A 15,119-nucleotide genomic window follows, 5' to 3' on the forward strand; every position below is an offset into this window, starting at 1 on the left:
ATGCTGTGGTTTCCAGCCAATCCCTACAAGTGACAGATACCTCGCCCCTCTGTGTTCTCTTACTGTTGCACGTGTTCTTCCAGTTGTTTTATAGTAGTGTTAGTCTCAGAAGATGCCAACAGCTGGTCCTGCAGTTTCAGGGCAGAAGCTGTTGCTTCTCTTTCCTTCTCATCCAAGGCAGTCTTCAAGTCATGAACACAACGCTCAGAATTTAAGTATTTTTCTTCCACCTCCCGTAACTGTGAAGTCACAGAAAGAATCTGCAGTTGTCAGGTGAGCTTTTATACAGGGCAGTCAGCTGCTGCCCACAGATTCATGTGCTGCAGACATCTGCCCAAAGAACTGTAATCATCTCAAGTACTTTCAAAAGCTTCCACTAGCAAATGAACACAAACTGTGTGCTACAGTGGCCTCTCCCATCCCTCCACAGATTTCCTGGAGCACAGTTCTAAGCACTGATACTGCTGATCTAAGCACTGACCCTTTTGGTAACTTAGGATGCTCTTAGTATTCACTCGTTTGCTCCTCTGTGAAAACATGATTTAAACAGTTCATCTGTCTGTAGTGACTCCACAAGTCCCTCATAAGGATCAGATTTTAAATTATTTTCCTTTTAGAACTCAAAGGCCTCTATACATCCATACTTTGGAAAAACACTGTGGAAGGTGGTCCCTAACTCAGAAATAGCTTATACTTCCCTTGCAGGAAAATCACTTAAGGATGGCAGATTATAGCAGGGCCAAAGAAAGGGGAAAAATGCAGAGTAAGTTACAAAAGCATTCAGAATTTGATGTGTTACCTGGTGACAGGGCAGGGTGGGGGGAGTGGGGGCAGGGGGAAAGCAGGACAGCATAAAAATGTCCAAACACAGCAGTCCAATACTTCTACTGTTCTTCAGATATCAAACAATCTGCTTGGCTAAACCGAAGGCAACAAGACATAAATATAGACACAACTTTATTTTGAAAAGCACCTTATTGCATAAAATTTTGTCCAAGTAAAGGCATAATGTCCACATGTCAAAGACATGGACACCAAGATTATAAAATAATGCAACTGATTCACACATCATTAAATCTATCCTGTTGAATTTTTCTCCTGGGGTTTTAGGACAACATCCAGTCCTACTTTTAACAGGCACTCTAAGGTTAATTCATATAGTTACAGACAGTATGTACCTTGGTTTTAGCCTTTTCCAATTCCTTTTGCAAGCGCAGCTTGTCCTCCTCCAGGTCACTGCGGTAGCGCGTAGTAACTTCGAGTGAAGCTTCTGACATAGATTGCTTTTTAAGAGTATCAGCAAGCTCCTGCTGCAGCTGTCTGATCATGCCCTAATGAAACAATTAAATGAATAAAGTAGTAAGAAGATTTAAAAATGCCTTTACTTTGACTTATTTGATTACAGAGTTAGACTTGTCTTTGGACTGAACTCAAGTAAAATTGTCTGTCACCAGCAGGCATGTGCACAGACCATCACCTCTCCATCTTTCTCAGCTGAGCACCCCCAAACTGTCAGCAGTTGTTCATGAGCATTTCTGTTTCCTAATACATAAAAAAATTCCAGGTATTGTTCTTCTTGAAACCATGCATAAGCACACGCTGCAATCATGGGAATTTCTCTACCATAATCCAAAGAAATCTGTTGTTATGCAAGAACCATAACCTGACTGCAGATACTACTTTGTTGACCAAAGGCAGGACTTGGTCTCACATCATTCTTTGTTCTATTTCTACATTTTACAAATATAATTAAATGGATACCTCTATCTAAAAGCTCTTTTTAGATACACTGTAATATGTAGAACACATCCTCTTACAGGTGTCTTAATAAGTATGTTTTAGAATAACAACTGCCTTTATACTGACATATTAGGTTTACTAAAACCTGGATAGTTCATACAGCTATATAAATGTAGTATTTTCAGAGGGAACCTGTTGTTTTGGTATGAAGAATACACAGCGATTCACATATTAAAATGACTGACAGTATTGCTGGAGTTGTCTCCCCACACACACCTTATAGTAATTGACAAATGAAGAATAAAGCAGTTATCTCACACATGCCAATATTTATCTCACTCAAAGATTCCGGACTTGTTAGGAAGAAGGAAGTGTAGTTTTACATCACTATTCAAATCATTAGAAGAGACAAATGTGGGGAGACAGAGATTGCTGAGGGCAGTCTTGACTTTGGTATGTTGCAGCTGTTAATTATCCAAGAGTGGGAACAGCCTTGCCCTCCCAGCTATGGGTGTGAAAAAGAGTGAGTTAGCTGGAGGCCACTGGCCGTGGTGTGAGGAGGAAGGGCCAGCAGGCTGTGTACAGACAAAGTACGCAGCTGTACGAGCGGCAGACAGGGTTAGGCAGCCAGGCTAGGGACAGGAAGGAGCTAGCGGGAACTGCAGAAGGAAGAGAGAAGAAGAACTGAGGCACTGAGTGTACAAACTAGCTGCTGGCAGAAATGGACACACCCTGAGAGCTGTGTAGAGCTGCTTGTAGGAGGACACAGAGAAAAAGGCATGAAGGACTGCTAGATAACAAGGTCCTGATGCTTAGAGCCCTCTGAAGTTTTTAATGAGCCACTCTGAGTGCAGTGTCTGTCTTGACTTCCACAGACAAACAGTACACCAGGGTGTCTAAATATTGACTTTTATTAGTTCCTGTTTTCTAGGAAGTAAGGGAGGTGAAACAAAATGGGTAAGCAATTTTTAGGTCTTTACCTGAAATTGGCCAGAATACTCTATCGTTACAGAATACCCCACCTACTCCTTGGAACACAGGTAATGATGCATTCTCCAGGAAGACCCCTTAGAGGCCCCAGAATATTCTCCCTCTTCAATTTTGATAGCAACTTAGGGAGAAGCAATGTTCTTCCTCTGTAGGAACTTAAATTAAGTCCATCTCACACAATTCACTCATTTGCATCTTCATTTCTCAACTGTCGCATATTGGATCATTCTTCCTTTTACATCACTCTTACTTGTGTCATCAGTGCAATACTTGAAATACCTAAACCAATTCTACCGGGCAAAAAGTGGACTAAGAAAAAGAGATGAAAGAAGTTCTAGAGAAGAAACACCTTTCTTGATGAAAGCAGACTTGGTTACCTTTTTTCTGCTCTCAGCTCAGATCTGAGCAGTAACATCCCATTTACCAAAACTTTCCACAATTTCAAGAGAAACACAACAAACCAGAACAAATCATCATTATCTGGTCCCATGCATATGTGTTATAACTGATACCCTTTAGAAACACAAAATAATTTCAAGAACTGGAAAACTTTAAATTGCTGTAAGTATATTTTACCTCTCTCTCTATTTTGTCAGTCTCGTATTTGAAGACTTGTTCTCTTAAATCAATACACTTGGCATTTAATTCCTTATTTCTCTCTTCCACTAGGTAAACTTGCTTTTCAGTATCAGCTCTGAGTTTGTTGAAAATATCATTAAACCGATCTTGCACATCATTCACTACTTTTTCTTTGATGATCCCCTTGTTCTGCAGATCTTCCAGTTGCTGACGGAGCAAAAGGTTTTCACTCTGGAGCTGGGCCAATCGCTCCTGCATGGATTCCTGCTTTATTACAAGTTTGTTTACTTGGTCTTTCTCAAGTTGTCGAGCATGATCGTATTCCTTTGCCTGACTCTGGGTCTGACTTAATTCTTTTTGTGTCATTTCTAAAAGCAATGTTTTTTCCCTGAGCGTTTGTCTTAGCTGGTGAAGCTCATTTTCTAGAGTATTAGCTTTGCTTTCAGCTTTACTCAGCTGCTGAGACAAGCTCTTGTTGGCTTCTCGCACATCTGAGAGGTCATGATGGAGCTTGTCCTGCAAGCGAAGCCATTCATCACGTTCCCTCTGAAATGTTCGCTCCACATCACTTTTTGATGACTGGTGACGTTCAAGTTCTTGAACAGTAGTGTTCAAGCGAGAGCGAAATGATTCGATTTCTGTCTCCAGTCTGTCTTTGCTTTCTTTTGTCTGCTCAAGTTTGGAAGTCAGCATTGCGGTTTCTGTCTTTAGTAAGTTCAGTTGTCCATTGTACTGAAAAACTGTTTGTGTTAAGGCTTCCTCATTCAGCTTAAGTTCTTTTTGGAGATCTTCGATTTTTTCTTTTAAGGTCTCATTTTCCTCTAAATATTTGCCTTCTTCCTCCTGGTGCCTAAGTCTTATTTGATCAAGTTCTAGTCTTAGCATGGCAATCTCATCTTGCAGTAACTGATTTTTGTACAACAGATCCTTTTCTCTCTCAGTGTCGGATTCCTGAATGACAGAGAACACGAATAAATATCCACGTGGGAAATAAATCTACAAAACCACTTCAGCATTAAACTGCATTTTTATGTTTCTAACATAGCAACATGACTTCAAAGATGAGAGTGAAATTTCAGGTAAGATGTAAGCTACTCTATGAACCAGTGAATGTGTCCAGCGCAGGCATGGAATGAATGCGTAAGATATCCATAAATAAACGTGCCAAATACATCATGCTTTTTTTTCTGTAAACCAGCAACTAAATAATAAAATTATTTCTTTAAAATATTTCAGGTATAAAGGTTATAAAATGACAGTGCTTTCTTGTGTGTGCACGCCTTTAAATACTCCCCTTTAGATTAATTTAGCTGTGTTACCCATGTGGTAAAATCTCTGTTTACCATTCTAAACAGGTTACCTTTTTTATAAAAGTCTTTTTAACACTTTGTTTTAGCATCACTGAAAGTTCATTATACAGCTGAATCATCCCTGGAATGCAAAAGTCTGTATAGTGCCTGTTCATTATACAATTTTTTTTCCATGTAAACATATTCACCCTGTATTTATTGGGCAGCACAGCCAAGAACAAATAATTCTTCCAGGAATTGCACATTCTTAGTAAATTCAGTAAACTTTTCAAGACTTCTTTTCTTTTTAATAGTGTTCACGATTGCTTATTCTCCTTCAATTATTTTAACTAGTGTTGAGAGTTTAATTCATTGCTGATCTTTCCTTCATAAAGCTTTCATATGTGAAGGTGGAAAAGAACTTCACACTTCAAGTTTGGTAAGGGAATAAATAATTTAAAAAATCCCAAGTAATGGGAACACAGAGTGAGTGTCAACTTCTTTTCTGGTCAGTCTGGATGTAGGCAGCTAGGTGTTTCACTGCTAGAAACCTTTAAAAAGTGATGATAAAATGTGAAGGAAATAAAACCAAGATAGTTTAAAAATGGCATAAATAGCTTTTTCTTTTAGCTTTCTACTTGTACATGCAGTGTAAGTACATACAGCACTCTGATACTGCTTTCCAGAACTTTGAAAGACATAAGGGAAAACAGAAGAGATATTTGCACAGTAAAATTACACTAGTAAATTGTAAATAATCCATCAATAAGCAGAAAAAAAAAAGTTTCATTATACTTTAGAACAAAGATGGTGAAATTTAATTGATTAGGAAAAAAAGTCTGCTTACATCTGAACTTTTCCCTATAGTTCTTCTTGTCTCTTCTTCTAGTTCCTTTTGTCTCCAAAGGTGGTTGTTCAAAATGCCTTCTTGCAGGGCTCTGGCACTCTTTTCCTGAGAGAGCTGCCTCTGTGTTTCATCACGCTCATCTTCAACCTACAATAATGCAATTAAATTACTTGCACCTTCAGAAAAATCAAAGCTAGCAATATCATCCCACTCTCCCTTTTATGCTTGTAAATATTTTTGCTTTCTACGGTTACAATAATCCATCTATAAATTTTAATTTTCTTCTGAAAAATTAAGAAGAAATACAGAATGTTTTGTAATAATTTAGAAAAGTAACTCAAAGTCAGGCTTTGAAATACAAACAAAAAAGGGAAGAGACTACTTGGAAAACTGCTTTGTACTTGGAAACCTGTTCAAAAGATCTGGCAATAGTAACACAATGCCTCTTCCATGAACAAAGTACCTCTTCTTTAGGCATACTGGAATACAACACCAATTTAAAAGAAGCAGAAAATAAGAAGGCAAGTGCTTAAGTTATTATCTAACATACCTGTTTGAAGAGCTTTCTCAGTGTTACTAACTCCATTTCTAAATTCCTTGATTGTAGCTCAAGTTGCTGTTTCTCCTCCATCTCTTTACAATATTGCTCTTCTTTCCTTCTGAGTTTTTCTCTTGTTTTCTCATAGAGTGTTTCTGCTCTGAACCTCTTTTCTTCTTCTTGTTTCAAAGTAAACCTGGGATTTGACAGCATAGTTGAGAAAATAAAGCACTGATATAAAAATTAGGAATTCTACACTATGAACTTGCAGAAACAACTAAAACCATAAAAATCTTAAATACTTTCAAATTTTATATTTTTACTCTACTTTTTAACTTTTAAAAGAATTCCAATATCATTCCATTATCCATGCTATCAGTTTTACAATATATAGAAATAAACCATTGACTGCTTTATCACTTGTAAGTTTATCTAGGTAAATATACTGAGGTATGCACATTTCTGTTACTTTCATCTTCATCTTACAGACATTTTGATCAAGAGGAATTTGTTGTCTTGGCAATCAAAGCAACACAAGCTTTTGACTATGATTAATATACATTTTCTTAATGTGATGAGCATTGCCTGCATATTGTGGATTCAATGACTGCAAGTAATGCTGATGAAGCAGCATGTCACTTATCTCTCTGACAGAGCCACCAATTTTTTAACAAGACTTTCGTAAGTCTTAGTGAAGGGCTGACCACAGGAAAAGCACACAGGTTCTATTTGCTCAGGAATGAGATCAATTTTCTAAATTTTATGTAGAAATGCAGAGGGTTTAAGTTTAATGTGATTAAAAATAGTTTTAAACCTCTACGGATCTACATTTGGAAGAAACAACAGCAGTACGATTTTGAAGATAATTTATAGATAAACCCTTAGGGAATATCAACTTCTTCACTAACTGAAACAAACAGCAGTAAGCACCCACATGGTAAGAAGTGGTCCATAGCGTGCCCATGGTACCAAAACAGAAAAGCAGTTTTGTGTTTCACAATTATTTTGAGTATTTTTTCTCATATCCTTGCAACAGTCAACAAGAAAAAAAAATAGTATTAAAATAAAGAACAGAGCTGGCAAGTGAAAATCTGCTTTAGAAATTCCGCAAAAACAGGTAGCAGGAGCCACTAATAAATTGTTCCAAAGATTGACAGTAAGATTTGTATTTCAATGGTTTGTATTGCAATGAAGAAAGCATTACACAATTTCCCACACAAAAAAAAGCTTCTATAAGTGTAAGGCTAACATAATGTAATTGCTTTCATAATTTAAGAATGAAAATAATAGTTATTCACGCTTGTTACATACTTTGGAATTTTGATAAGCAGTGGCTAGGTAAAGTTAATTTTCTTCACATGGGGCTGTGTTTTGAATTTGTGCTGAAAATAGTTGATAATATGGATGGGTTTGTTATTGTTCAGCAACATCTCCACAGCAAAAAGGCATTTTCTGCTCCTCCTACTGCCCCTACCAGCGAGGGGGCTGTGAGCACACAAGAAGTTGGGAGGGGAGACAGCTGGGACAGATGACCGAACTGACATAAGGGATTTTCCAAACCATGTGACATGATACTCAGTATATACAGTGGGCAGAAGGAGGAAGGGGAGGACAGTCAGAGTGATGGCAGTGTCTTCCCAAGTAACTGTTACATGTGATGGAGCCCTGCTCTCCTCGGAATGGATTAACACCTGCCTGCCTACGGCTAGTGGTGAATGGATTCCTTGTTTTGCTTTGCTTGTGTGCACAGCTTTCACTTTCCTTATTACACTGTCTTTATCTCAACTCACAAGCTTTCTCAAGTTTACCTCTCTGACTCTCTCCTTGCCATCCCCCTGGTGGGGATGTGAGTGTGCAGCTGTATGCGGTGTAGTTGCCAGCTGGGCTTAAACCATGACAAACTGCTAGAGTCCAGTTCAGGCAAAGCTGAGACTGGCTTTGTCTTCCTCATAATCCTCTTCCACATACCAGGAGGCACAACTCAAAGCTCAGTTGCCTCAGCCTCTCCTCACAGGCCTGGTGTTCCTGCTCACTGACCAGTTTGCTAGTTCTCTGCTGAACTCACACATATCAATTAAGGTCCCTCTGGTACCCGAAGGCCAAAAACTGGACACAGTGCTCTAGATGCCATTCAGTAAGTACTGAGTAGGGGCAAATAATCCCTCCCTTCCAGCCCCTGATTTGCTGCCATTGGCCTTCTCAGCTGCCACCTCATGCTGGTTCATGTTCATATCTTGCTCTAGCAAAACCACCAAGGTCTTCTCAGCAAGCTCCCTGCCCAGGCCATCCCCAAGATATCATCACAAAAGATCTTCCTTCCCAAGAGCAAGGCTCTGCATTTGTTCTTGCTGAATTTCCTGTGGTGCACACCAGCCACTCCTGTCTGAAGTGAGGCAAGCAGTGGTTAAAAACCTCACATCATCCAAGTCTAGCTCACGATTGCAGAGAATGAGGCAACCCTGGGTTTGACTTCTCAAATAAGCAAATTCTCTAAACACTTCTGAGTTGCTTTCTGTGGAGTTACCTGAATTTCTACTATTATACATCAACAGAAACTGCAAAGACAAAAACATACACATCTCACATAAGTCTTCTTGTAAATCTGATTTTCCCATACAAACTCTCTTGTTCTCTTCTCTTGCTATTAAAAAAAAAAGTGAAAACATCCAGATGATTTTAGATGGCACTAATATCCAGGTGTTCTTTCCTGACATTACATCCTTCCTTTACAGCATAACTTGCCCATGGGATTCAAAATACAGTAAAACAGAAGACTACAAGCTTCTTATCCGTCACATGTATCAGCACCACCTTCTGGCACAAGATAACACATTATCAGAACACAAGATTACATACTTAAGGCTTTGGATATCACTTTTCCATTCCACTTCTTGATGAGCCAATATGGATTTCAAATCTTGAGTCTCTTCTGCTATTAATTTTGATTCCTCCTTTTCACTTTGCAATTTTCTTACTTCTCTCCAGACTGCTGCATATCGATTTTTTTCATGCTCTATTATTTGTTCATATTTAAGAAGTATGTTTCTAATTTTCAGTAAAATAGCAGAACCTATTTTGAGATAGAAAAGACAAAGATGCACATATGCATAACTACTTTCTAATCTGTAAATTATTTCATTTGGTGTAGGTGATAAAGTTTTGGTAGTGGGAAGACTGAAGGCTGTGGGAGTTGTCAGTGAGAAGAGGCCAGAGGTTGCACCATGCCAGACAGAGACAATGGAATCACTGCAGGGCACAGCTGAGCCTTTCAGCCATGCTGGTGGCACCTCAGAAAAATATAATTAGGAGAAGATAAACCCACCACTCAGGCAAAGGAAAAGGAAACAATTTGGAAAAACAGCTGCTCTGTATACACACAAGTCGGTGACAAAGGGGGGAGGAGGGAGGTGTTATCCTAAATATAAATGAACCAAGATATCTAGGAGTGCACATGAAGAAATCCTATTTTTAAAGAGAAACTTGTAACATCTGAGGAAAAGTGACTTTAGAACATACCTGTATGATCCACAGTAAGCTGTTCCAAGAGCAACACAGCCTCTTTATAGGTGGACGTTGGTAATTTGACATCCTCTGATGTTGTTTCAGACGAGTTAGTTAAATCAAGGTCATCAGTTACATCCATTTGTATGCTGACCTACAAACAATACAGTATTTTCTGTATACAACTATGTGATATTACAGATGCATGAATGACTCATTATTTCATTCACAGTTCATATCTGATTGATCCCGTCTGACTGATTAAAAGCTGATTAAACTATCAAGAAACTAATTTTACAGTACCTTGTTCTTTTCAATGGCTGTTTTTGCTGCAGGTCTGGAAAACAGAAATGTATTTCAGTTCTGGAATGTTTATCTTGCATTAAAAACAGTATCTAAAGTTGTTTTGAAAACCTAATTTCAGTAGAGAATTAAAGTAAAATTTAATACAAGAATTTTTTTAGATGTAGGTGAATACTAGAAAAAAATCATCATTATTGGAAGATTATTTTTTTCACAAGATATTAAGCAGATAGCAGAAATAACAGTTCACTCAAAGTCATAGGAATCATACAGCTACAGACACGGAGATATACAGATACACAGTTATGTGCATTGCATGTTTAAAATTAGAGGTTTAGTTCTCTTCAGTATTTAGACTCTTTCCCTTACATGTCAAAGAACTGTAATTTTGGATTATCTAGTGTACTTAGGCTGATAGGAATGGAGTTAATTTTCTTCAGAGCAGCCCACACAATGCTGTATGTTAGATTTCTCACCAAAACAGTATTGACATCACACCAGTGTTTTAGCTATTGCTAAACAGTGCTTGTACTCTGTCAACAACTTCTGTTTCTCATTTTGACCCCTACAGTTAAGTTTGAGGTAGACAAGAAGTCAAGAGGACATACAGCTGAAGAAAAAAAAATTAAAAAAACTTACACCCTAATATGCATGTGATGAAATAGCAACTTTATTCTTGTAAAGTCTCTCCTCTCCCTTTTTAAAAATATAAAAGATATCTTTACATATACACTGACCTTCAGGTAATTTTTCAGCAATTGTGCACACTGTCTTTTTAATGAACTTGGCTAAGATGTTCAAAGCACATTAAGCAAAAAGGATGTGTTTTGGAACACAAAAAGCATCAGGTCATATCGTCACATGAAGGAACAAAAACCACTGTGCAGATCAGGTTGACAAAAAAATTACCTTTAGCTTTAGGTCAATTTTTATCATTAAGTAAGTTTTAGCTATAACACTCCTTGTATTCAGTACCTTCCTTCCTCTTGAGATGTTTCACTGGAAGTGCCATCATCTGGTACTCGAAAATTATTCCCACTGGAAGAGCTCATCTGCTGCTTAGCCTTCTGCTTTGAACTCTGTCCTTTATTTTTCTTTGTAACCTCATGATCCAGGGAAAATTCACTACTTTAAACAGAAAGAAAAAAAAAATTACCAATTGAGTAACTTTACAGAAAATATTTCTTTGAAACAGACATACTTAAGATGATGTACTGAAACAAATGAGATGAAAAAGATCTCTGATAAAACACAGACTTAACTCCAAGGACTATGAAGTATTTAAAAGTATTTAAAAAACCTTGCCCTAGGAATGAGGGGGGAATGTGGAACCTGAACTAGATTCAGGCAGTATATTATATGCACATTAGAGGATGTATTAAGAGCAGAGATTCCTTTGAAGGACAGACAGAAAAACACTCCTGCTTAGGATTTCATAAAAATATCAATGCCTCCTTCAAACTTTTGAGATTCATATGGTAAGATGTTTTACCCTCTTCCTAAAATAAATGTATTTTTCTTAAATGTTTGTGAAGCAGTGGACTACTCAGTATTGCTTCCACCATTATAGAAACTGCTTCAACTAGCACAATATTAGAAAACCTAACACATATTTAAATAACCCTACAAGTAAGAATTAGACATCATGTCTTTAGTTTATACTTTCATTGGCATTTTAATAATTTCTGACCTCTCCTCAGGTGAAAAATTTTTGTTGACTTTTTCTTCTGTAGTGTTTTCATCCTCCATTTTCAAACAGTCACTCTTCCTTAGTGTAAGCTTTTCCTTCATTTTCTGATTAGTAATGTTGCCTGGTGGTGTATTTAGTGTATCAACATTTTCCTCTTTCGCCACTGTCTGCGTATGGATACATCTTTCTTGGCTTTTTTCCTTCTCAACCTACAAAAAGAAAGTTAAGTTTCAAGTATTAATCAGTATTTTCATAAAAGAGAAACACAATATCCAAGACTGTACAATTCAGGGTTTACCTCTGAAAAAGTCTAAAACAAAAAAAATAGACAAGTATTTTCACAAACATTAAATTACAAAGTGCATTGTCATTGAAAGTACTTCAAATTCACTCATGATGAAACACAGTCCTTGGAAATAAAACAACATTGAATCTTAAAACACAGAACAACAAAAATGTAAAAGCATTACTGATGGATTAAAGAGTTAGGAGGACTGCACAACGTGAGTTATACGAACAGAAATAAAAAAAAAAAAAAATCAAGTGGAAGTGTGCTTGGTTACTGCTTCCTCCATGGAGGGTAGGTAGGGTACCAGGGAAGAAGATTCCAAACCCACAAGTAGAAAGAACTCCACTCACAGCAAACAGGATTTTAAATGAAGGACAATGAAGACACACCATGCAGAAATCACAGCAAATGAAAGGTTTGCACAAGACCCTGTTCAGAAGCTATTTTCATTCTTTGTTTCAGAATCAAAACTGAAGCGATAACTTCTTACACTGGAACTGAGTGCCACATACTGTTAAACTGGAACAACAGTGCATTCTGTGTTTTCTGAAAAATGGGGGAAAAGTAACTCTCCACTGCTCTCTTTATTCATAAATACTGTATTTTCATTCAAACAACAGCTAATTTGCACAAAGCATCTTCACTCAATGATGAATAGCTGAAGTGAACAGGACCATTGATATGGAGAAAGACTAAAGAATAAGGAGTAGCAGGTGAACTACCTCTTTTTGCAGCTGTACCTTCTCTTTCTCCAAAGCCAGGAATACTGCTTGTAGCACTCCTACCTTACTCTTAAATCTTTCCATATCTCGTTTTAGCACTTCATCAAGACTCCTTTCCAGCACGCCACATGATTCCTGAGCATTAGCAAAAAGACTTTGAGTTTCTGTTTCTCCTATGTTACTGTTGATAAGGCGGTCCTTGGGAACATCATCATTAAATCCAGAGTATTTTTTAGGTTTCATTTCTGTTACAGAACGTGTATTTTCATCGCTTGTACAAACAGGTCTTGTTTTAGGAAGAATATTAGAAATGTCACCCAAAATACTTGATTTTAAGCCATGTCTCAAGGAGTAAGCAGGACCGTCCTCTGCATTTTCACTATTTCCATTATCATTCTCTTCTGTTTCCACAGTAGGCATTTTCTTTTTCTCTCCTTTTGCTAGAGACACCTTTCTGTTATTGACACTGTTCATGCCAGCTTCTTCATCTGCATTCCAGGTATCTTCTACGTTTGTCTTTAAGCTATTTTGATCAGGAAGAACACCAAGACTTGGCAATACAATTTCCATTTTGGGTACTTTTCCACCCAGCGTAAGTTTAATATCTCCAAATCCACCTTGGCTTTCTAACTTATTACTTGATTCTGTCACAGGAGCTGAAATAATGTGAGAACTCTTCACATCTTCACCAAAGCCTGCTTCTGGTATTTCTTCCACAAGGGAAGCAGTTTTCCCAGCTTCATTTTCACCAAACAACTGCTTCAGCTCTGCTGTAATGTTTTTAAAATTTGTTTTCAATTCCCTTTTCTCATTTTCAACCCACATTCTTTCATATCTTTCTTCCCAAGGCTTTAGATTTAACTCCTTGTCAGCACTGTGCGATTCCTCATTTTTTGTTAGGGCTTCCTGATGTGAAACTTCTGCTTTGTCAGTCTGATTTTCATGCGCTGTTTTTTCTATCAAGTTGGTAGTTTCTAAAATATATTTATCCTTAAGTAAACAGGTACAGACAAAAAGATTACCAAGAAAAAGGAAGTTACAGTTTATCTAGGTAATTTCCATTGCAAACTCAACCTATCATGTAACAGAAATAACAGTATCAAGATATTTTGAAAGTGATTTTTATAATACAAATCAGAGGATACTAAATTAAAGGTTCACTTACTCACCTTTTTCTTAAAAATAAAGACCTTACTAGCTACTAGGACTTACTAGAGACAACAGTTTTTCTAGGATTGGAGTTGTCTCAACAAGGGTTACTTTTACTTTTAGGCCTGCCTGCTTTCTGTAACCAGTGGCCTTTGTTAGAAAGCAATTTATTTATTCATGTCTTATTGCTTTAGTACTATTTTTCTTTGGAACAGCCAATGTTTCCTCACCTTTCTTCCTCCATTATTCTACTGTCTGGTACTTTACAATCCCCTGCCAGCTAAGCAATATGGTGTTAATGAACATGACAAGCTTTTTATTGCCCACCACACAGAGAACTGGGCCTATTTTTTCACCCAAGGTGCAGAAATGTTAAATTCCATTCCAAGCTCTGAAGAAAAGCTTTTATTAGGGAAACCTGTCCATTCCTTCCCTCATCCTAAAAGTCAGGAAGCCGAACTTATGTGAAAACCATACCATGGTCTTACTGAACACCCCCCAGTCTCCTCATGTCCCTGACCCCACGCCCTGCTCCTCAACAGCTTTAACTGCTTCCATCATGTGTCACAGTTCTCTCAACACGCTCCTTCCCCATAAGCTTCTTAGTGCCTTCCACAGAGGCCTGCAGCTCAGTCCCAATGGGCTAAGACCATCCAACTCCTCTCTCTCTCTCTCTCTCTCTTTCTCCCTGTCAGCCAAGGCCTTCTCTCTCTGCAAGAATTCCTGCTTTCGGAAGGGGGAAGGAGCACCTCAGTCAGCAAACACCTGTCTTAGCCTCTCCATTCCCCACGTTCACTGCCCAACCACTACCATCTTCCAGCAGGCCTAAGTTCTGTGCTCTGCCTGTTATTATTAAGCATATTCCTCTTTCATGATACATGGGTGTAGGGTAGAAGTAACTTGCTCCACTGTCCCCTGAGGTGCTACAGAAGACTCCAGACCCCTCTATCCAGCCCTCTTCCTCTCCTGTTGAAGGCCCAACACAAATAAGATGCCTGCCTCATCCCTGTCTAAAAAGCCCTCTGAAAAAAACCTTTTCAAACACTTACTAACATGGCCAAACAAGGACATATTTTGCATGGGCAGGGAAACCACTGAGGTCACAAAATTTAACTTTTGTTTCTTCTTCTCTTACAAAACAGGAACACCAGTCATACTTAATCAAATAGATCAGCATACTATAGATAAATTTCCTTCTTTACTTGAATGTTTATTTTCCATACAGAAAAAATGAATTTGACTGCACTGTTTCTTGTGTAAAAGAAAATATACTGAACAAAGTCTAAGCAAAGCAGCTGGAAACTAATTAGTGAAACAGCAAGTATCCAATACAATGATAAGGAATATTCACCACCATAACAAGACTGCACCCCATTTTACTTCAGGTTGTTATACAACCTTTATCTACAGGATACTCCAGAATTATTCATTGACTAGTAAGTTTCCTTTGCTTTACACGTATATTATATATAACTCTCTGCT

At 37.9% G+C, this 15,119-nt stretch overlaps 1 protein-coding gene across 6 annotated transcripts in view; it reads right to left on the minus strand.

Annotated features, from left to right (window-relative positions):
- Nucleotides 1-15,119, minus strand: part of ANKRD26 (ankyrin repeat domain containing 26) — a 49,693-nt gene that overhangs the window by 14,504 nt on the left and 20,070 nt on the right. For 2 of the 6 annotated variants that reach the window (XM_063396741.1, XM_063396740.1), the window contains exons 18-28: nt 12,489-13,478; nt 11,478-11,686; nt 10,763-10,915; nt 9,788-9,821; nt 9,500-9,638; nt 8,840-9,053; nt 5,996-6,179; nt 5,446-5,592; nt 3,307-4,260; nt 1,179-1,331; nt 64-239 (exon numbers count right to left, since the gene is read on the minus strand). In XM_063396741.1, the coding sequence (XP_063252811.1) occupies nt 64-239; nt 1,179-1,331; nt 3,307-4,260; nt 5,446-5,592; nt 5,996-6,179; nt 8,840-9,053; nt 9,500-9,638; nt 9,788-9,821; nt 10,763-10,915; nt 11,478-11,686; nt 12,489-13,478 (3,353 nt within the window). Of the gene's footprint in view, nt 1-40; nt 240-1,178; nt 1,332-3,306; nt 4,261-5,445; nt 5,593-5,995; nt 6,180-8,839; nt 9,054-9,499; nt 9,639-9,787; nt 9,822-10,762; nt 10,916-11,477; nt 11,687-12,488; nt 13,479-15,119 lie in introns of all 6 variants that reach the window. The other 4 variants (XR_010080291.1, XM_063396743.1, XM_063396742.1 and 1 more) reach the window with 4 other exon arrangements.

Source organism: Prinia subflava, chromosome 4 (assembly GCF_021018805.1).
Source record: "Prinia subflava isolate CZ2003 ecotype Zambia chromosome 4, Cam_Psub_1.2, whole genome shotgun sequence".
Taxonomy (NCBI): Eukaryota; Metazoa; Chordata; class Aves; order Passeriformes; family Cisticolidae; genus Prinia; species Prinia subflava.